Source organism: Littorina saxatilis, linkage group LG5 (genome assembly GCF_037325665.1).
Source record: "Littorina saxatilis isolate snail1 linkage group LG5, US_GU_Lsax_2.0, whole genome shotgun sequence".
NCBI classification, from domain to species: Eukaryota; Metazoa; Mollusca; class Gastropoda; order Littorinimorpha; family Littorinidae; genus Littorina; species Littorina saxatilis.
The window spans coordinates 60,525,127-60,548,237 of record NC_090249.1 but is presented as its reverse complement, the minus strand read 5'-3'; the positions used below and the strand labels follow the sequence as shown (position 1 = coordinate 60,548,237).

Sequence of the window (23,111 nt, the reverse complement as noted above, 5' to 3'; positions counted from 1 at the left end):
ATGGCTGATGATTCTATTCGTCTGAGAGCATTACGTGAGTTTGATCACAACATCGTATTCATTAAAATATTAGATTAAAAGCCATGCGTGATCTCATTTGAGTAGAGGGTGAGATGTCAGAATTACATGTTCTTTTTTCCACTTCCATCGTTATCGTCATCTTTATTATCATTGCCGTAAGCATCGTCATCACCGTCGTCATCATCATTGCCGTAAGCATCATCATAACCGTCGTCATCATCATTGCCGTAAGCATCGTCATCACCGTCGTCATCGTCAACATCTAAGTTGCTATTTTAAACATTATTATATCACCGACTTTGCACACTGGATATTCTTTTTTTCAACAATCTTGCTCTGGAACAAACCTTGCACAATTTCAAGCAGGTGGCCAAGAATTGCAGACTAGCATCAACAACAAAGAACAACAAGCCTCCGATGCCGAGCAGAGCGGGGCACAAACCACGCCCCCTCTACCCACTCCTCCACTCTCAGCCAACGAACACAACGGAGCAATGCAGCGAGATCAAACCAATCAAAGCACACACAAAAGTGAAGATCTTACGTCACACGAGGAAGGGAATGATGCGACGAGTTCGGCTGACGCCAAGCCTGATTCTTGCAGTTGCGTCATGTTCTGCATCAAATTCGTGGTCTACTTACTCAAGATCGTCCTGATAATTTCTCAGGTTTGCCCGTCGCTGAAAAGAGAGAGAGAGAGAGAGAGAGAGAGAGAGAGAGAGAGAGAGAGAGAGAGAGAGAGACAGACAGACAGACAGACAGACAGACAGACAGAGACAGAGACAGAGAGAGATCAACATGTCTTGTTGTGTAATACCAGGTTTACACGAGTTTGTTTTTGTGTTTAATATTGCAATGCGAGCGAAAGCGAACTTTTCAATATTTGAGGAGAAAAAGGAGGGTGAAGCTGACATCAAACAGCATGCCATATTGTATTCTGTTTATCGTACATTCTCTACTTGTACTGACATCAAACAGCATGCCATATTGTATTCTGTTTATCGTACATTCTCTACTTGTACTGACATCAAACAGTATGCCATATTGTATTCTGTTTATCGTACATTCTCTACTTGTACTGACATCAAACAGTATGCCATCTTGTATTCTGTTTATCGTACATTCCCTACTTGTACTGACATCAAACAGTATGCCATATTGTATTCTGTTTATCGTACATTCTCTACTTGTACTGACATCAAACAGCATGCCATATTGTATTCTGTTTATCCTACATTCTCTACTTGTACTGACATCAAACAGCATGCCATATTGTATTCTGTTTATCGTACATTCTCTACTTGTACTGACATCAAACAGCATGCCATATTGTATTCTGTTTATCGTACATTCTCTACTTGTACTGACATCAAACAGTATGCCATATTGTATTCTGTTTATCGTACATTCTCTACTTGTACTGACATCAAACAGTATGCCATATTGTATTCTGTTTATCGTACATTCTCTACTTGTACTGACATCAAACAGTATGCCATATTGTATTCTGTTTATCGTACATTCTCTACTTGTACTGACATCAAACAGCATGCCATATTGTATTCTGTTTATCCTACATTCTCTACTTGTACTGACATCAAACAGCATGCCATATTGTATTCTGTTTATCGTACATTCTCTACTTGTACTGACATCAAACAGCATGCCATATTGTATTCTGTTTATCGTACATTCTCTACTTGTACTGACATCAAACAGCATGCCATATTGTATTCTGTTTATCCTACATTCTCTACTTGTACTGACATCAAACAGCATGCCATATTGTATTCTCTTTATCGTACATTCTCTACTTGTACTGACATCAAACAGCATGCCATATTGTATTCTGTTTATCCTACATTCTCTACTTGTACTGACATCAAACAGCATGCCATATTGTATTCTGTTTATCGTACATTCTCTACTTGTACTGACATCAAACAGCATGCCATATTGTATTCTGTTTATCCTACATTCTCTACTTGTACTGACATCAAACAGCATGCCATATTGTATTCTGTTTATCCTACATTCTCTACTTGTACTGACATCAAACAGCATGCCATATTGTATTCTGTTTATCCTACATTCTCTACTTGTACTGACATCAAACAGCATGCCATATTGTATTCTGTTTATCCTACATTCTCTACTTGTACTGACATCAAACAGCATGCCATATTGTATTCTGGGCGGGGATATAGCTCAGTTGGTAGCGCGCTGGATTTGTAGTCAGTTGGCCGCTGTCAGCGTGAGTTCGATCCCAGGTTTGGCGGACATTTATTTCACAGAGTCAACTTTGTGTGCAGACTCTCTTCGGTGTCCGAACCTCCCCCCGTGTACACTACATTGGGTGTGCACGTTAAAGATCCCACGATTGACAAAAGGGTCTTTCCTGGCAAAATTGCTTAGGCACAGTTAATAATTGTCTACCTATACCCGTGTGACTTGGAATAATAGGCCGTGAAAGGTAAATATGCGCCGAAATGGCTGCAATCTACTGGCCGTATAAAATTTCATCTCACACGGCATCACTGCAGAGCGCCTAGAACTGTACCCACGGAATATGCGCGATATAAGACTCATTGATTGATTGATTGATTGATTGATAATAATAATAATAATAATAATAATAATAATAATAATAATAATAATAATAATAATAATAATAATAATAATAATAATAATAATGGAAACTTATAGAGCGCTTACCTAAAAGCTCCAAGCGCTTTACAATGACATTATTATACACATGTACAAAACCAAAATACAAGCATTAAGACACAAAAAGAACAGGAGTACAAAAGCAAATTCATCGTTTAAATCCATGCAGTCACAAACAAACACACGCGTGCGCACGCACATACGCGTGCGCATACACGCACACATGCTATCACCACACACATGCACAGATACACACAGACACACAGATACACATTCACACACACACACACACACACACACACACACACACACACACACACACACGCATACAGACAGGCACACACACATACATACAAACACACACACATACACATACACTCACACATGAATACTAATATACCTACACAAATCTGCATACATGGCGTACACACAAAAATCGCAAATATAATCACAAAACCAAGCTCGTGCTTATGCACATCCATTTATCTAACTAGATAAACCGATATGTACTTTGCACAAGGAAAAAAGAAAAAGTCGCATTCTGTACTTGTACTACCTCAAATTTCCAGACAGCTCTGATGCTTTCAATCGATTACTTTCGAACTTCAGTCACTTCTACCGGCTTGGCAATAATTCATTCTATTCGAATGAAAATTAGTTTGAGGGTTTACTTTGCGTCAGTTGAATTTGAGCAGAATGTGTTCGGTTCCAAAGAAAAAGGGAAACTATTTTGCTTGAAGAACGATACAACAAAAAACCATTTGCTGCAAGAACAATACGAAAGGAAATACACTGAAAGCAAAATGATATTAGTTTCCCCCTCTTGCGATGTTTCGTCACTGAGGTCGGGGCGTCCAAATGAAAGGTCAAATGTCAGACGTCAAATGTCAGACGTCATATGTCAGACGTCAAATGTCAGACGTCAAATGTCAGACGTCAAATGTCAGACGTCAAATGTCAGACGTCAAATGCGAAGTTAATAACCATTTCAGGGCACCATATGGCTATTTGACCAATCAAGACGTATTACTCTAGGCATAGACCAAATAGCCTGGACCGACAACTCGTCACGTGACCCTTCGAGGTTACGACTTTCAGGGGCGCGTGACGTCCGGTTTGAAAGGCCAGCGATTCGAAGACAGTGAAAAGAAAGCACGCTCCAGCTATTTGTGACAATGGGAGGTGACAATGAACTGGATCTTCCAAAACTCCAAACTAAACTTAACAAAACTCATCGAAAAACATGATCCATATGCACTTTTGCTGAGTTTATTTTAGCATTTTCAGAACTTACCTCGGCAACTTGGTCCATGTTTACAATCGACACCGGATATGACATCCCCCTGATTTCTGAAAGGCCATGTAAGCGTAGGTTCCTAAATGCGAGTGGCCGCTACCTCGTAATAGAGAGAAAGAGCGGAGAGAGAGCTAGTTGGCGGTCCAGGCTAAATGGTCTATGCTCAAGGTGACCGCTAAATGTTATAGTGGGCAGGCAGGGACTCTTTTCACAATTTTGACTAAATGTTTGAACACAGACTGGGATTGAGACGAAGGTGGTGGTGAATGTCTGTGTCTGTGTAGAGCGATTCCGAGAAAACTACTCCACCGATCTTCGTGAAACTTTACCAAAACAATTCTACCAGATGATTTCCCCAGACAAATGTTTATTATCATTTGCCAACAGTCAGCATATTAGAAATAATTAATTATATCGCAAAAAGACATCACAATAGGAATAATAGCGTAACATGAAAGTTCTTAAAGTTTTTACAGAATGAAGTATCATGTATGTCTCGGTGACTTTGTCAACATGAGCAGCGGTAAATTACTGAGACAGAGACAGAGACAGACAGAAAGAGAGAGAGACAGAGACACAGAGAGAGAGACAGAGAGAGAGAGAGACAGAGACAGAGAGAGAGAGACAGAGAGTGAGAGAGAGAGACACACAGAGAGAGAGTGAGAGAGAGAGAGAGTGTGTGTGTGAGAGAGAGAGAGAGAGAGAGAGAAAGAGAGAGAGAGAGAGAGAGAGAGAGAGATTTTACCCCAGTGTTTTTCCTGATATTATGACCCACTTATTCGCTACACGTACGCCCGTTTGTATTTGATCGTACATGTAGGGGAAGGGCTCCTAATATGGACCGGCTCCTAATATGGACCACCTTCTGTTTTGACAAACTAACGGCGCTAGAGCTCTCAAAAAAGTTTTCTTCGCTGTATTCACCCTCTCTGGATAACTTGCACATGTCAAAACAGTTGCAGAAACACAAATCTCAAAACCGTTAGGCTTTTTCTCTTTTTTTCACTTTTGGCAGCGTTCACTCTAAATTTGTCGCCTAAAACGGACTCATTTCTGTCCACAGCCAAAGCTTTTATCACACAAAAATTGCTATATATGACAGCTAAAACCGTATTTGTTACATTTTAGCAGTATTGACCCCGAGTTTCTACTGCAAACAAAAAATAATAGCAAAATCTCAAAGTATGTGCGAGTCCCCTAATATGGACCACCTTCAACAAATCGAAGAAAATAAAAGCTAAAGGCTATTTTCATTAATTCATCAAGAAGCTTGCTGGAAATAACCTATAACTAGCCCTCGAGATTGAAAACAAACGCAACAAAAAGTCTTCTTTTTGTGGAAGTTGATAATTTCACTTATTTTCACCCTGTTTTTGATAAGCTTCTTTAGTTTCCTGGTGTGCTTCAAATAATGCTCTCATCAACCCGAAACAGATAAATCTAGAGCATATTTTAATTGGGCTGACTTGTGCACTAAGTTGTATCATGTTATTTTGAAGTATAGGGGGATGTTTACAGTGATTCGTGAAGGCCGCTTTACTGGTCCATATTAGGCGCCCAGGCTCCTAATATGGACCCTTTGTGATTTTTTCTGTATTTAATTTTTGCTGAATCTCTATCAGAGCTATTTTACTCTAATTAGGCCTAACGGTTAACCTAAGAGAGAAGGACTACCAAACACAAAATGAAACTTCTTCACAAGAAAACAAGCTAGTTATCAGCATGAAACAAAAAGTGGTCCATATTAGGAGCCCTTCCCCTATGTTTCAATGCAGATAGTAGTATTGATTATAACAACGACAGCTTATATAGCGCGAACCACAGTAAACTATACTCTCCGCGCTTTACTTATTAACTATGAATAAAACCATACTATTTAAACATCAAATACATATACTATACATTCTAACACAATAATGTCACAATAAACGTTATTTGTTCCGTGTTCGTCATTTTAACGTGAGTAGTGTTTTTTGCTCTCGCGTGCAGTCGCCATTGTTTATTTGCTTACAACAACACATTATCCACTTATGGACAATACCATGCAATATATGCACAACTCACAATAAACCATGTACAAAGAACATTGGACAATCTCAACAGTTGTGGCAGTTTGGAAACCAACGCTCGGAGATCGTGGACTTTTTTGACCGCACTGATAAGACATTGGACCATCTGCTGCTGAAGGGCTGGGACGCGAGCTACGAGACCATGCCCTACCCCCCTGCCACTGGCGAGTTCGCTGTCTACACAGTTAATGACCTCCTTGACCATGTCCAGTACACCTGGGAACAGGTCAGTTTAAAGTGACGGAAAAGTTGCAAAGTTTTGCCTATTGGGATTTGTCGTCGATGTGTAATTGGTCCTTTCCGTTTATGTCCGGTCGATTTTGAGGGTACCCTGATTTGAGCGGCGGTCACGTGATCCCTGTAAAATAAATATTTAATCCGGAAGGTGATCCAGAAAGTCAAGTGAACGACCGTAACTTGCATATAAAGTTTAAATGAAATGACACGGGAATTAATGCTTTTATTAGGGTGCGAAAATTGTCCCAATAATGATATGGCTAAGTTTATATTGAGACATCCCTGCTTATGATAGTTTGCTCAAATCTGACTATTTCAGCATATGAAACGGTTTCGAGCACAGGCACTCGACACGAGGTGGGCGGGGCTTATGTCTTGGATGTCACGTGGTTAGGGTGATTGAGAACATCCTTTCCTACAATTTCCAAATAGTATAGTTGTGTTGAGATGGCATTGAACCCGCCCACTTTGATCCCGCCGAGCTCGTGACGAGTGCTTGTGGTTTTGAGCTACAAGAGAGATGTTGATTGACTCACTGATCGTGATTTATTTCAAAAGAAAGAGAGAGCTAGGGGGGAGAGAATGCAGGGGGGGAGGGGCAGAAGATAGGTTGATTTACTTGGTTTAAGCGTGTTTTATTCAATTGCTCATCCACACGTTTCAAACAATAACAACATTAAGAACGTTAACAAGCAGATTGCTTATGGACACGTTCTTGAAATGATAATCAATACATATTCCGATAGCAAAACATGGCGAACAAGTGATAGCTTCAACACTTATCTTGATAATCTTTAATTATATTTTATACAAATAAGATGAAGAGAGAGACAGAGAGAGAGAGAGAGAGAGAGAGAGAGAGAGAGAGAGAGAGAGAGAGAGAATGCCTGGCTACATCAATTGCACAGTTAATATAATATCAGCCGAAGCGATTAGTTAACATAACATAGTCTTGTACAACAGAGAATATTTTCGTGTTCAAAGATATAGTTAAATCAGTATTTCCAAACAAGAGTGTTTTGCAGTCTAGAACGTGTGTTGGCAGACTATTGAATAAAATGGTTCTATGTTCTTTAAATTTTGGACAGTGTAACAAGAAATGTTCAGAATCTTCCGGGCATGCTCCACACGTGCATTCTAAATTATCAGAGAGGTGTCGGTTAACTAAGTCTTGTTGCAAATCGCTCATGTTTAATCTCAACCTGCTGTGAAGTACCTGTGCCTGGCGGTTGCCTAAATAATAATACTGTGGAACAACAACATCTCCATCGGTCAAATACCTTTTAAATTCACCAACTGACTGCGTTTGTTGTATATTTTCTGGAAGATTATTCCACAAAGCTGTCGTTGATTTACTTATTGGAACTTACTTCAAAAGAGAGGAAAAGAGAAGAGAGGGGGGGTGGGGGGGGGATTGCTTGGTTTGGTGAAACATTGATACATATGGCTTTTCTTCTTTCAGTATTACAGTTTGTCGCACATTTCCCTCGCATCGATAAACCCTTTGATAAACAACAGCACAGGCCAGCCGATGCCTATACGTTTGTGCAACAGTTTCAACAACTACATGGATTTTCACAACGGCTCTTACATGGTGATGCCTGGATTGGAGTCTTGTGAGTTTATTCATGTTCAGACATATCAGCGCGTGATATTTGATTAATCCTTTGAAAGAGAGGCAGGTAGCTGGGTATTTTTTCAATGGCCGTTTTTAGATGGATTAACCGAACTAAGATAACAAGTTTTGTTGTGTGTGTTTGTTTGTTTTTGTAGGTGGTTTTTTTTTTGCGGGTTTTTGTTTGTAATTGGGTGTATCTGGCTTTGTTGATTTTTGTTCTTTGTTTTTGTTCTTCTTTTTTCATTTTGTTTGTTTTCATACCTTGAAGTATTGACTGTTCTTAAGTAACTTGATCTGGTCGAATGTAGTTTTACTTCCAGAATGTGAACATCATTTCATCTCCCGAGCTGGACTGAGTGTGAAGCGCCAGCGAACGCCAAGAAAAATGAACAATTGTAATCCCAAATAGGTTGTAATTATACGCAGTGTCCATTGCCATTGGGTTTTCCCACTTTAGACACAGTTTTACAATGAATTTATAGAACAGTTCTGGTAGGCTCGTTAACATTTACTCAAAATCGGCTACTTGAATTAAGAATGACATCATAGTTGTCGATCTGCAACAGTATCAGAATTCGAATTGAAAGTATCAGGGTTGTTTACAATATGGCAGTACATTTTCGCAACGATGTTGATTACATTTTGATTTCAGACTGCATAGATCTTGACCCTCTGGGAGGACAGGACAAATACGACATACGCACTTTCCTTCGGCACAGAAACCTTACCATCACCTTCCCTAAGTAAGCACAGGGTTTCACATTTTATTTTTATGGAACTACTCACGTATACTCATGTTACATCATTACAACAACGATGTTTTTTTGGGGGTGGTTTTTTTTCGTTTTTCACTTTTATTCTGGAACTTTGCTACTGTATACATCCGGTTTGCTTTTGATACTGTGATTTTAAATCATAAAAACAACAAACAACAGTAAAACACACACCAAAATAAAAATAACAAGTCGCGTAAGGCGAAATTACTACATTTAGTCAAGCTGTCGAACACACGGAATGAAACTGAACGCACTGTATTTTTTCACCAAGACAGTACAGCTTCGTCAATCCCCGCGTGAAGGAAATTGCTCACCTTCCACGTGCAAAACGTAGTGATATTGACACGCCAGATTAGCGCGGTGGCGTATTGTGCTAAGCAGGAAAGCGCGCTTTTCTGTATTCTTGTTAACTTTCTGAGCTTGTTTTGAATACAACCTATCATATCTATATGTTTTTGGAATCAGGAAATGATAAAGAATAAGATGAAATCATTTTTGGATCGATTTCTTAAATTTTAATCGTAAGACTAATTAATCTATTTTCGTTAATTGTGATCACATTTTAAGAGTAAACATGACATATGTATATATTTTTAGATTCAGAATATGATGAAGAATACGATGCAATCAATTTTAAATCTGTTTGCGAAAAATCGATTTTAATGACAACTCATTAATTAAATTGTAAGCCTCCAAAAATTAATTGCACACAAAAGGAATTACTCTATGAGTGTCCCCGAATTAGAACAACGATGATGGTGGTGGTGATGATGACGACGAAGACAAATGCCACGATGACGATAAAGAAAATTATGTCTGATGTTCATGCAGTTTTCTCTGTAAATGTTTGTTGCAGATTGGTGAAGATGACAATGGACTTTTCATTCACAACCTTCCACCTGAACATGATAAACACACACTGGGGTCCTACCTGCTATAAGCTCAACGCCACGGTAGGTGCACATTTCTTGATGGGTTTCAATGTCAAAACCCACTGCGGTTAGTAATCAAATCTCAGATGTGTGTGGTTGTGATATCATGGATCCAATAAGCCCTGAGGCTACAGCCTAGGTGAATACAAGTAGCATTTCAACACATGTCATCGTTCGGCAGATTTGTACACATAGCTTATCAAAACGCACATATCATGTGGCGAGTTGCAATTAGCCTTGAAACAATTATAAACAAGAATAATAACAACAATTATAAATATATTAAAAGACACAAGAAAAGTTTGTGATTTGAACGATTTATCATAGACAAAACGAAACATGGACAAGTATGTTGACCTGGTAGTCATTGTAGTGGACGGACATGCGAATAATAATGAGACAATTATAAACAAAACAAAAGCTTACTTACACTGCTTCTTGCATACTGTTTTGCTCACTCATGTGAAAAACGCCCATCTTTTTCTTCTTCTTCTTCTTCTTCTTCTCGATCGCCTTTACACTTGGAGTCCAGCTGTGGTAGGCCTAATGAAGCTGGTGGTCTTTTGTATAGCTTCCACGGGGCCGTGCAGCTTCTCTTGGAGGGTCGTCGGCCTAGGTCAAGTCTCTGTCCTCGAGGGACTGAGGTTCAACGCCCATTAATAGTCTATTGATTTATCAGGCGTAGAAGTTACAGAATCCTATATATGCAAGCCAAGAAGCGGTTTACAGGTCGTCAAACGTTTCAGGTATTATCATTGAATTCGAAATTGTGTCTTGAGTCCACAGTGAGGGTCGGATCCAGAGCACATGTAAAAATACTTCCCGTCATAAAACAAACACCCAGGCACATTCGTTTGATTGCACTGTACAGACATTACCTTCTATGAAACCAATCTGTTTGTTGAATATGGTAAGGGAATGGTCCGTCCATATAACTGATTTTACAAGAAACGGTCTCATCACAAAGAGCTGCACTTAAATATATCCACCTAGTTTTTATCATGACGGATAGTATAGAACAATGTGCTCACATTCTTGGTCTTCTTGCGATATTGTGTTTTTTAACGAATCTTTGTGCCTGCAGATTCGCTATTCAAACTACAAGCGCAGTGGCCAGTTGCAGATCAGTCTGATCACTCACAACAGGGAGCGAACATGCACAGGCAGAATCATGTCTCAACAAGCCGAAGGTGTGTCTACGTTTCTGATCTCATCTGTATGTTAGAAAGATTCTATAAAATAGCCTCTTTTAAAGCACACAAATCATGAATTAATGGTGTAGATTACTTCTAACAGAGAATCGTCCTTGCGTGTGTTTGCGCCGTCATTTGTTTGCAATAGGAAACGTCTTAACCGGAGTTCTTGTTTTTCAGACGAGGAAGATCTGGAAAGAAAAAGAAGCATATGCATTGATGGTGCTGTCATCGCCTTCTGCATTTTATCTTTCGCTTTGTGCTTGGTTTTTCCATATCGAAAGGTAAGCGCACTACCAATCTGTATGTCCCTTCAGTCAAAGAGGTTGAAGGGACGTTAAACCCCATCAACCAACCAAACAGCTGTTCCCATACCGCAATGGTAATTCATTCTCACATTGTCGATGACTTACCTTTTTAATAGTCAAAATCGTGAATAGCTTATGCATCTGGTACGCTGAAAACACACAGTACATTTAGGACGACAGATTGAATAAATGTAGATTGCTTTACGCGACTTTTTTCGGGGGTAGAGACAAGTACCACTCTGTGTTACAAATGCAGATTATTTATTCGAGAAAATGGATTATCAGCATGAGCCGGAAGCGAATGCTGATATCATTTTTGAGACATGTCTGATACCTTCACAACAATGTTATTTGTCATATCGGTTGGATTTACTCCATAAATTCTCCGTGACTTCGTCATATTAGCAGAAGAAAATCAATCGTAAGGTCACCGCCAGGCTCTGCATGTATCAAATCTCAAATATCAAAACCACGAAGGATCTGTGACGGTTTATATAAAAGTTAACAGGAGATGTAAGGTAATAATATTTTCGAATTTCCCTAAGTCGGTAAAACTGTGTTCCGTGTGAAATTTAGCGAATAAAGACAATTCAATTTTCTGACTTCCGTTTCAGAAAACCAAGATGCTCAGGCTCTATGACTGCAAAAAAAGCATAAAGGATATGAATCCATGGTACATTCTGATTACTGTCAATGACGTCTGCACTATAGCTGGATCCGGCATGAAGATACGGTTGGAAATGAGGGTGAGTCAGAGATGCTACAGAAAAAGAGGACTAGATTTAGTCCTCAGCGTCATGCTGCTTAAGGGCAGAATATACTTGCGCAGTTTCAGCGGCACAGACGACGGACTGCATATTATCGATGCTGCGATAGGGATTATGACGAGTACAGCAGTACTTGTGTAGCGGAATGGGATAATCTGCAGTGCGTCGTCTGTCCTGCTGAAGTTACATAGGTGAGCGCCAGGCCTTATGATATGTAGGATTTTATCCTAAATAAGGTCTGAAGAAAATGTAATATGGGCGTGGGTGGGGTGTGTGTGGGTTGAGGTGTGTATGTGTGTGTGTGTGTGTGTGTGTGTGTGTGTGTGTGTTTGTGTGTGTGTGTGTGTGTGTGTGTGTGTGTTTTATGCTTGACCTGAGATAGTGTGGTTCTGATTATGATTTGCTGTTGCAGAACATAAGCAGTTCTTCTGAGAACTTCAATACGTGCAGCATACTGTTAGGACTGGGGGTTCTGCTAGCCTGCACTGGCCTCCTTAGGTATCTCAACGTCTTTAAGGGATGCAGTGTGAGTCACTTTTACGTGTGCTGGGTTCAAAGAAGACTCCTTCTTGTGTAAGCGATCGTGTATCAACAACACATTTGTCCAGGCTTTGTCGTGCGATAAGAGCATCCTCCAAATCAGATACAATTAACTTTATTATCTCAAGCATGAGAAATTACAGAACAGTCTAGAGACATCCTGCTTGCTGCCGCGCGAGCCGAGAAAATGTTCCCTCTTTATCTTCACTGCGCTGGCTGCAAAACCCCTCCCCGCGGAAGTGTTTTCAGACACACCAGACACAGGGTGAGAAGTGGTTCATAAAAATGACGAGACAAGCATTAACTGTAATGTAGGTTTTCGCCACAGAAACAGCAAAGGGAAAGTGAAACCTGCATTAAAAATACCCATGCATTTGCAGGTCCTGATCCGTACCCTGCAGTCGGCACTGCCTGACGCCTTGCGCTTCTGTCTCTGCGCCTGTGTCATGTACGTCGGGTTCCTGCTCTGCGGATGGCTTGTCCTCGCACCTTACAACGTTAAGGTAACAACCATTAGTCGGGCTCAGTGGTCTAGAGAATAAGACATCGGCCTCCTACGCGGAAGGTTGAATGTTCAAATCCCGGTCAGTCGTGCCTGGTAGGTTAAGGGTGGAGAATTGTCTGATCTCCCAGGTCAGCCTATGTACAGACCTGTTAGTGCCTTATCCCCCTTCTTGTGTACACGCAAGCACAAGACCAAGTACGCACGGAAAAGATCATGTAATTCATGTCAGAGTTCAGTGAATTACAGAAACACAAAAAATATCCAGCATGCACAAACAAGCGGCAGATGAAGATTTGTTCTCAGTCTGTATATTTGAGTAACCAGTGAATTGTAGACTTTAGCAGAGTTCGTCTGTGTGGACGGGTGTCTCGCCGCCCGCCCGTGAATAAAAACGTAACGATTGATTGTTTATCCCCCCCCCCCCCCCAACTCAACTCAAATTTTATTGGCTTCAATTTTCAAAGAAGAATTTGTCTTGCGCTTGGGAGAAAGTAAGAGTATAACATATAAAAACAGCATTCATATCACATTTCATGTATCACACACAGTAATCACTAGTATAAGCCTACAATTATCACATTTGTACCTGTATCAAGAATATCCCGGACATTGTTAAAGCAGGAGCTTTCAAACTTCGCAGTCTAATGCGGTTGAATGCCTTCGATGTGTGTGTGTGTGTGTGTGTGTGTGTGTGTGTGTGTGTGTGTGTGTGCGTGCGTGCGTGCGTGCGTGCGTACGTGCGTGCGTGCGGGCGTACGTGCGTGCGTGCGTGCGTGCGTGCGAGTGTGTGCGTACGTGCGTGTGTGTGTACGTGCGTGTGTGCGTGCGTGCGTTTTTTTAGGTGAGTCTTCGACGTTTCACACAATTCTATGATGTAATGACATGCAGACATTTAGCCAGCCTAGTTGACCCTTGTGCAATTGCAAGGTCAAAGTGTGGTCGTGTTTGGGTCGAAAAATTGAAAATGATTATGTTTCTTGTTTGGAAGCTAGATCTTTGAATCTCCACACACTTGTACTATCTGATGTACTCCAAACATGTCGCAAGTCTTATTGACCTTCATCAAATGTTACGGTAACAGCGGGGTCTAGAGTAGATCAAAAAGTAGCGGGTCAACCAAACTTGGGAGGTCATCGAACCTTTGGAGCTGCGCTTGTGTTCTATGTTTTGACCAGACATTTAAAGGGTATGAACATGCACAGGGGCGGATCCAGGGGGGGGGGGGGGTCTGTGGTTTCCGGACCCCCCCCCCCTAGCCTAAACAAAAAGAAGATAAATAAGAGAACAAAAAAAGAATAAATAAATTTGAAAATAAAGAAAAACTGATGGCTCAGATTGCACCAGATTGCTCCATTTTCCTTGATTTTTATCAAACTTTCCCGGGGGGGCATGCCCCCGGACCTCCCTAGGAGCAGACCTTTGTCTTCTATGTGACAGTTTTGGAAAGTAGTTGGGTAATTTGTTGGCTCAGGCTGCACCAGATGGGTGAATTGGCCTTGTTATGATCCAAACTTGTCTTCCTAAATGTACTTTTTGGAAGGGAAGTTTCTTGGCTCAGGCTGCACCAGATCGGTGAATTGCCCTTGTTATGATCCAAATTTGTCTTCCTAAATGTACTTTTTGGAAGGGAAGTTAACTTTCTTGGCTCAGATTGCACCCGATTGCTCCATTATCCTTCTTTTTATCCAAATGTTCCTTAACCCCCCTTGGAGAGAAAAACTTGAAAATTATGTGATCCGCCCCTGATGCATTGTGTATGGTGTTTGGTAATAAAACAAAAGTTGTTGGTATAATTCACAGTTTCGAGAACTGGCCATGTCGTCAGAATGTCTGTTCGCTCTACTCAACGGGGACGAACTGTTCGTCACGTTTTCCGCGACTCAGAGTGAGGACCAAAGTGTTTGGTACTTTTCGCGTGTCTACCTGTACGCCTTCAACTTCCTATTCATTTTCTGCGTCATGTCTGTCTTCATCTCCATCTTCACCAGAACGTATGAGACGCTACAGGTAATATATGTAGAGGTTGCAGGCGAGTCTCAGTGAATATGAAAAATGACGGTCGAAGTTCGCGCATAGTGAAAAATGCGTGTTTTTCCATGACCGCAAACGGAGACCATTATTTTTAATATCCACTGAGACGAGATGTGTTACCTATTTATTACTCCTTTCTTCCGTTTTTTTCAAAGAAAAAAAAAGTTTTTGTGCCTTAGTTTGATCGAATCCTAATCACTCTGCCAGTCGATCTGCGCGGTGAGTGCTTTTAATGCGCAGTTGTATAATTCCGCGATTATCTTTCAATTATGAAGTATAGCAGAAAGGAGAGGTCTCTTTAGACCCGGGTGCCTGTTACCTCGGGAACGCCTGGTGTGACGTTTGACACATCTGACAGCGTATGAAGCAAGGTCCTGGGAGTCAAGGATAGTGAGATGCTTTGTTAAGACCGAGGCAGAGTTTTTCTCTGGTCTTCGATTCTTGGCAAGTAATTCTGGAAGGAACGCTCGGAGGAAAAAAATCGTAGCTTCAAGTTCCAAGAGGTTTATGTGCTGGCCTAAGGTAAGCATCAATTTTCATACAAAATCAGTCGGTTAGTTTTTACAGACACACATACATACCCACGGAGACAAAGGTCCCCTCCGCCCTCATTGAAGCTTTCAGTGATACTTGACAACATGAAAAAAGAGGCATTAAACTAAAACTGTGTTCTGCTTTTTTCCCTCTCCCTAACAGGGGCAGAATATTGACGGGGAGAACGGGTGTGATTATTGCCAAGAACTGAAGCGATGGCTTCCAACTGGTTGTCGGTGCAAACAGCGTGTGCCTGCTTGTTGCCCAAAGTGGACGCAGTGTTTTTCGCCTTGTTGTTTCTCAAGGTAATTTATGTTGGGTCGTTTCAGAGTCTTTACAGATAATGACCTACACTGAAATCGAACATAAAGACGGGGTATAGTGCCTTTCTGAGGCAGTGATCATTGAAATCCTTGAACTGGTTTGACTTTTTGTTAAAGCCGTGGGACTAACATGTAAAACAATTCGCGTAAAGCAATGTGAAAATATTAAGTCAGTCTGTCGGCTTGAACACTAAAACAGAAATGAAAAGTCTTCACCCAGACTGAGTCTTGGCTGACCGAAATCCGTCGACCGAGAACAAAAACAACATATGTTTACATTTTTGAATTCAGAAAAAAAACATAGGCATATGACCTCATAAGTTAGTATATCCACCTTCATTGCCTCTGTCGACACCCGTTTTGACCACTTGCTTCCCTTTATGTAATAAACCGGCCATGGGGTGTCATCGTCCTAAACAAAATCTTCAAAATCTTCAAAACAGTTTGGAATTCTGGGTAGAGAAATCCTTTTAATGAAATGACGCCAGTGCCTTTCGGCGATTGGTTACTGCATTTCGGAGCTGGACTGCCAACATTATGTCGGTCATACTTGAAATTAATGCGACTTTAGTTTGCTTTCTAAACTGACACGAAGTGGGCGGGAACATAGGGTCAGTTATCAACTCAACTTACCACGAGATCGTGAGATCGACAGAACATACAGTACACAAGTACAAACGGAGAAACTCTGAAACCGACGAGAAGATATTGTTCACATGCTCGAAAACTCACGTGTAATATTAGAAGTCAAAATTTCTATTTGTGCCCCAGAAGACAGTTGGCCGGGTCGGATCCATCAGTTAAGCACCCGACAGCAGAGCCGTTACTGTGGTGGTCACAGGTTCGAATCTCTTAGCAGTCAAGAATATTTTTTTTAGATGTTTAAATGTTTCAACTTTTTCGTTATTCTGACTTGGATTTATGTGGGTTAAAACTTTGAAAAGTGTATAAGTATATTTCGATGTGTATTATCATTTGATTTGGAATTGTGCACAGAATAATGTATTTATGTATGTTTTTGTGAGGCGCTTCGAACTGTTTTAGGATTTGTGCCATATAAATATCCTCATTAAATAACCTCATTACTCTACCTTCTTGTTTGAATCTAAACGATCTTATTCTTTCATCAAAGGTGCCGAACCGATTCTGACGAGATAAACGAGGGTAGCCCCATTGTGACGCCTAGCGGATCCCCAGTCAGCCCAGCGTACACATAGCCTGCCTAGAGAGACGAGGGGATGCCGGACGCCAGCAGTTGTTCGTCGTCTGAGGTCCGGCCGGTTCCTGCGACTCACGGGGGTCAATAAGCCACCATGACTGTCCAGCGCACTTCGGGTGGACTTCCTGGTGACATGATCTTCGACTTAGTGCGGACTGCGGGATTGCATTTCAGATTGGTACCTTAACAATTCGTTTATGAAATGTTCACTCAAAGTTAGCCAAATTTGTCGATTTCTTAAAAGTCTATAATTTATTTGAATCACAAAGGTGACACCATTGTATTATGTATTGCCTCCTGTATCCGAACATATATAGTTTTGTTGTGTTTGATTGCGGACTATAAACGGTCATACACAGACAATCCCGATCGTGCAAAAATACGAGTGTACGCGGGAGTTTCAGCCACAAAGATATATAGGTAGGGAGGGGGTGGGTATGGTTTACTTTGAGCAGGTCGGTTTCAGTTTTAATAAACAATTTTAGAGAATTGTGTATCTTATATTTGAGTCTTTCGTGTTTTAGACATTGATGCATTTAATAGTTTTAACGAGTTGTCTTTTGTTTTATCATTCTGGTGTTTATCTAGCTGTGCTGTGTATCTTATAAGAAGTTCTTAAAAGTTCGAAGTTATTTTAGCATATAGGTTGGTTTTTTTATGGTCTTAACAGTTAAACATGTATTACGTTATCATTAAGATTCATGCTTTGTTAGCACTAAGCAGTTGTTTTAATCAGTCTGGTTTTCTCTTGTTTTCATCTTATGAACATTCTAAATGTTAGACTAACTTATTGTCTTGTACAGAATAACAACTGCGTGAATGGTGCTATACTGAATGAAAGAGTGTGACATGAAGTTCTTGTACATCATTGTAAAGAGTGTGAATGACGTTTTAGTTTAGATGTCAAGCGCTTAGAGCAAGCCTTTTTAACGAAAGTTTTTGATTTAGCGCTATATAAATGTTCTTATTATTATTATTATTATTATTATTATTATATATATCTCTGTGGTTTCAGCCCATAAACGCAGATCAAGAAGAAAAAGAAGAAGAAGAATTACCAGAACTGTCATGGTATGGTTCAATTCAAGTCATTACTAAGTTATTCTTCGTGTCAAGCTGTCGATGTCATCGACTTTATAACGAGCTTGGGGTTATGTCCTACAACACAAATTAGAAATCGATACAAGGAAGTGTGCTACAATGTCACTATCATACCAAATAAAATTATACGCTGACCTAAAAAGTATGCATATCTCCGAACGATTCCCGTGACACGTGTTTCCAATGACCTAAGTAGCATTCTCACCCGTGTTGATTGTTTGAAGTGGCGACGTGTTCTACAACCGTTCGCCCGTAGATGATATTATCCGAATAAGCCTTTCTAATAGGCAAATGTAAACTCAGATGAGGTGTTTTAAATGACTCAGATTTCAGGGTTAAGTAAATCAATACGAGGGCGTCATTTAAAACAAATACTCTCAACGTTCTTCACTGAATTTGTTTGTTTGTTTCGGCATTGCCCTCTATTTCGATTATGTTGTTTTGTTGTTAAATGGTTTGTGTTTTTTTTTTACATCGTTTCATATGTGTATTACAGTATAGGGACTAGCTGTAAGAAAGGACCTTGTGCACCTAATGCTATTATTCCTCCGTAATAAAGTTTTCGAGTTCGAGTTGAACGATACAAAGTTGACATTAACATCCAGTGGTTTAAGAACCAGCATTAGCAAAACATATTTACATGGTGTAGAGTGGAACCTGTCTAAAGAGACCACCCAAGGGACTGAGCAAAGGTGGTCTCTTTAGACAGGTGGTCTCTTTAGACAGGTGCCAGGTGTCTCTTTAGACAGGTGGTCTCTTCAGACAGGTGGTCTCTTTAGACAGGTGGTCTCTTTAGACAGGTGGTCTCTTCAGACAGGTGGTCTCTAGACAGGTGGTCTCTAGACAGGTGGTCTCTTCAGACAGGTGGTCTCTTTAGACAGGTGGTCTCTTTAGACAGGTGGTCTCTTCAGACAGGTGGTCTCTTTAGACAGGTGGTCTCTTTAGACAGGTGGTCTCTTCAGACAGGTGGTCTCTTTAGACAGGTGGTCTCTTTAGACAGGTGGTCTCTTCAGACAGGTGGTCTCTTCAGACAGGTGGTCTCTTTAGACAGGTGATTTATATAGCCGTAAAGACCGTCGGGGATACTTCCGGGTGGTCTTAATGGGCAGGTGGTCTTGATGGACAGGTGGTCTTGATGGACAGGTGGTCTTGATGGACAGGTGGTCTTGATGGACAGGTGGTCTTGATGGACAGGTGGTCTCAAGGGCAGGTTCGACTGTATTATTTTGTATTGTGGAATTGTCTTACGGAACAAAATGCCGGGGACGAGGATGAAAAAAAAGGATTGTACAGTGTTTTACAGGGACAGTCATGTGATTCTCGTGACAATCGAAAAACAAGAAAGGTTTGTTGTTGAAACGTTTAATTATTGACAAAAACAACCTACATTTCTTGGGGTTTGTTATTCTGAATGTTGGAGTGTTGGCAGTCTGTTTGGTTTTTATTTTTGATTCTCGTGAGAAAAAAACTTGCTGTACATGAACATAACGGATGTAGACGGTTTCTATTGTGTTGGATGTTCCAAGTTATTGGAGTACTTTCATTTATCGAATTATTTAAATGCAATTGACGATGTTAATTAGATTCTGTATTGAATAAAATCCACAGGTCAAAATGGTGACATGGTTAAAGAAAAACCACACAAAAACGTTAAGATTTGTTTGTTTGTGAAGTTTGCATTTTACGCTCCATCTTGATTATCTGTGGCGTTCTATATACATTTCCACACTGAGCTGTACTTTCGCCGCTCATCTATTTTACTTCTTTTCACTTATTTATCAATATTCTAACGCATCCCAGAAGCCGATAATGTTTCCAGACAGGGGTTTAGCTGCCACTTTCCAGACAGGGGTTTAGCTGCCACTTTCCAGACAGGGGTTTAGCTGCCACTTTCCAGTGGCTGACTCATTAGGACTATGAATCTAAAAATGATAGGACAGAGATCTGAACAGATAAAGACAGAGACAGCAGAAAGGAAAAACTATTTGCGCATGCAGACGTAACAATTTTTCCGCCAGATACTATAATAACAATTGAGTCCGTCTGGACTCACAATATAAAGACATTATGACGAATGTACACCCTATCCCTACACCGTCGCGATATAACCTTGAACGGTTGAAAACGACGTTAAACACCAAATAAATAAATAACTATCCCTACAGACGTCATTCATTTGTGTTGTGTTACTTCCTTAAATTAGTCATATTTAGCGCAAATAGCCCCTGTGGTCAGACTGAAACTTGTCAAAGCATGAGTACACAAAACTTTCTTTGTTATCTCTGGCATTGTAGCTGTTAGTAATTGGCGCCATTAATTCTGTGTTGTACATTCTTTGTGTATGATGTATTATAGGCGCATAGAATGCATTATATGAGCATAACATACTTTCTTTTTGCACAGAATACTTTTTGTGTGCACAGAATGCATTCTGTATACAATGCATTGTGTTATTTTCCGTGTTGTATGTGTATTGATTTCGATTATACAGAATTGTATTCTATACGTCATATAAGTTTATTCTTTGTTATGGCATGAAGTTGCCGAACTTGTAAACATGGAAATGAATTTTATAAAATGAAATAAACTTCTTTACGTAGAATTCAACTCTATATCATAGAATGCAATTATGATATTAGAAAAAATTCACATACAAAAATTGCGACACATTTTGTTCCTCGACAAAACCTTCATTCCTGTATTATATTGTTGAAACTATTTATGCCATAAAAGGCACTTTACTTGGCTGTCTGGCACACTATTTATGCCATAAAAGGCACTTTACTTGGCTGTCTGGCACACTATTTATGCCATAAAAGGCACTTTACTTGGCTGTCTGGCACACTATTTATGCCATAAAAGGCACTTTACTTGGCTGTCTGGCACACTATTTATGCCATAAAAGGCACTTTACTTGGCTGTCTGGCACACTATTTATGCCATAAAAGGCACTTTACTTGGCTGTCTGGCACACTATTTATGCCATAAAGGCACTTTACTTGGCTGTCTGGCACACTATTTATGCCATAAAAGGCACTTTACTTGGCTGTCTGGCACACTATTTATGCCATAAAAGGCACTTTACTTGGCTGTCTGGCACACTATTTATGCCATAAAAGGCACTTTACTTGGCTGTCTGGCACACTATTTATGCCATAAAAGGCACTTTACTTGGCTGTCTGGCACACTATTTATGTCATAAAAGGCACTTTACTTGGCTGTCTGGCACACTATTTGGATCAAACATTTCTTTCACTGGGGTCAAGGAAGAGTACCCCCAAAATCGACCGGACAAAAACGTATGATACCAAATAAAAATCGAATCAAATTCAGGATGGGCACAACCTGGCAACCCGATTCACACAGGAAAAATGTCACATCAAATATATGTCCAGAATATGTTGTTTTGTTTGGTTATCTTTCGTAGTTCGTGTGTTCTTCAATTTCTACTGATGCAGGTGTAGATCGCATGGGCGGTCAAAAACGGGAGGTTTTGCGTCCGTTTTAAGTTTCATAGCAATCTACCGTGCATCTTGAACACACGGCCAGTACCGTGTAACTGGCCTTGACACGGAACGATCCAAGGGGGGCAATCTCAGTCATCTGAAAGAGGGAAATCCAAACGCAATCCGCCTTGTTCGATTTTATGGGCTTGGACGATTGAGAAAAATAAGAAAAGCAAAAGCTGGAGTCCAGTCTGGACGAAACTGCTATCAAGAACGCAGAATTGATTTTTTCTGAGTTTTTTTTTTTAGCCGTAAGCACCATTTCACATTTCGAATTTCTCATAACTGCTGTTCACAATGCGGCCGCAGTGAAACCAACAAAGGGGCCTCACTCTGGAAGAGTTTCCTGCTCCGATAAACATGGCGCTTACGGCTAAAAAAAACTCAGAAAAAAATCAATTCTGCGTTCTTGATAGCAGTTTCGTCCAGACTGGACTCCAGCTTTTGCTTTTCTTATTTTTCTCTATCGTCCAAGCCCATAAAATCGAACAAGGCGGATTGCGTTTGGATTTCCATCTTTCAGATGACTGAGATTGCCCCCCTTGGATCGTTCCGTGTCAAGGCCAGTTCAAGATGTCTACCGTGTCATTGCTGAATTATAGCTCTTTTTATCATGGTGTTGGTACCCCTTTAAAAATGATGCAAAACTTCCCGTTTTTGACCGCATATGCGATCGACACCTACATCAGTAGAAATGGCAGAACACAAAAACTGCAAAAGATAACCACACAAAACAACATGCTCTGGGCCGATAATTGATTTGGCTTTTTTCTCGTGTGTAAAAAGTTTGTGAAATTTAGTCAATTTTTAATTGGTACCTTACGTTTTTGTCCGGTCGATTGTTGGGGTATCCTTACTTGAGCGGCGGTCACATGACCCCCCCCCCCCCCCCCCCAAAAAAAAAAAAAATCTTTGATCGGAAAAGTGTGTCAAATAGCCAAGTGAATTGCCCAGGCATACAAATTTTGAACGAAATGATACGTTTATGAATATTTTGTCGGGGTACAACATGTGTAACAATAATTGTGCTTAGTTCATATATAGAATTAATTCTATGATATAGAAATTATCATGTTATAGACATTACTTGTGTTAATAGCTTGGTCTCGGTGAAAACAGTAAGTACACAAGTATTTGAGTGAATAGCCTTTGTCTTTTCAAATGTTTTTCGACAGAAGGGATAAACGTAAAAGTTACACGGCAGGCAGATGTCTATCACCATTCTCTATGGAAGTACGCGCCTCATATCATTCCTTAACATCTGAGAAAAGCATCATATGTCTGAAAAGTATTGAATCAAATGGCAAAGGTTATTTACACAAATACTTGTGTACTTAACGGTGTATTTTTGTGATATTCGTTGTTGTTGGTGTTTGATTTTTGTTGTTCTTTTAGCAAGGTCAGGCTTAGAACATAGCTACATTCTAAATCATAAAATTACATTGTAAACTCCCCGTCATTAAAAAA

At 40.3% G+C, this 23,111-nt stretch overlaps 2 protein-coding genes across 2 annotated transcripts; both read left to right on the top strand.

Annotated features, from left to right (window-relative positions):
- Positions 1-11,939, top strand: LOC138967832 (mucolipin-3-like). Its single transcript, XM_070340488.1, has 8 exons — positions 1-34; positions 388-689; positions 6,089-6,280; positions 7,754-7,907; positions 8,562-8,652; positions 9,542-9,638; positions 10,702-11,094; positions 11,733-11,939. The coding sequence occupies exons 1-7, from the start codon at positions 1-3 to the stop codon at positions 10,840-10,842; spliced, it is 1,011 nt and encodes a 336-aa protein (XP_070196589.1). The 3' UTR covers positions 10,843-11,094; positions 11,733-11,939.
- Positions 11,940-12,735: 796 nt separating this feature from the next.
- LOC138967616 (mucolipin-3-like) lies at positions 12,736-17,841 on the top strand. Its single transcript, XM_070340222.1, has 4 exons — positions 12,736-12,928; positions 14,731-14,937; positions 15,658-15,800; positions 16,951-17,841. Exons 1-4 carry the CDS (start codon positions 12,794-12,796, stop codon positions 17,033-17,035), a joined length of 570 nt encoding a protein of 189 aa, XP_070196323.1. The 5' UTR covers positions 12,736-12,793; the 3' UTR covers positions 17,036-17,841.
- The last annotated feature ends 5,270 nt before the right edge of the window (positions 17,842-23,111 follow it).

Excerpts from the sequence above, each read along its gene's own strand:
- LOC138967832 (XM_070340488.1), top strand. The coding sequence starts at position 1 with ATGGCTGATGATTCTATTCGTCTGAGAGCATTAC. Across the intron at positions 7,908-8,561 it reads GATGCCTGGATTGGAGTCTT|ACTGCATAGATCTTGACCCT; the intron begins GTGAGTTTATTC and ends TTTTGATTTCAG. Across the intron at positions 8,653-9,541 it reads CTTACCATCACCTTCCCTAA|ATTGGTGAAGATGACAATGG; the intron begins GTAAGCACAGGG and ends TGTTTGTTGCAG.
- LOC138967616 (XM_070340222.1), top strand. The coding sequence starts at position 12,794 with ATGCATTTGCAGGTCCTGATCCGTACCCTGCAGTCGGCACTGCCTGAC. Across the intron at positions 14,938-15,657 it reads GAACGTATGAGACGCTACAG|GGGCAGAATATTGACGGGGA; the intron begins GTAATATATGTA and ends TCTCCCTAACAG. Across the intron at positions 15,801-16,950 it reads TCGCCTTGTTGTTTCTCAAG|GTGCCGAACCGATTCTGACG; the intron begins GTAATTTATGTT and ends CTTTCATCAAAG.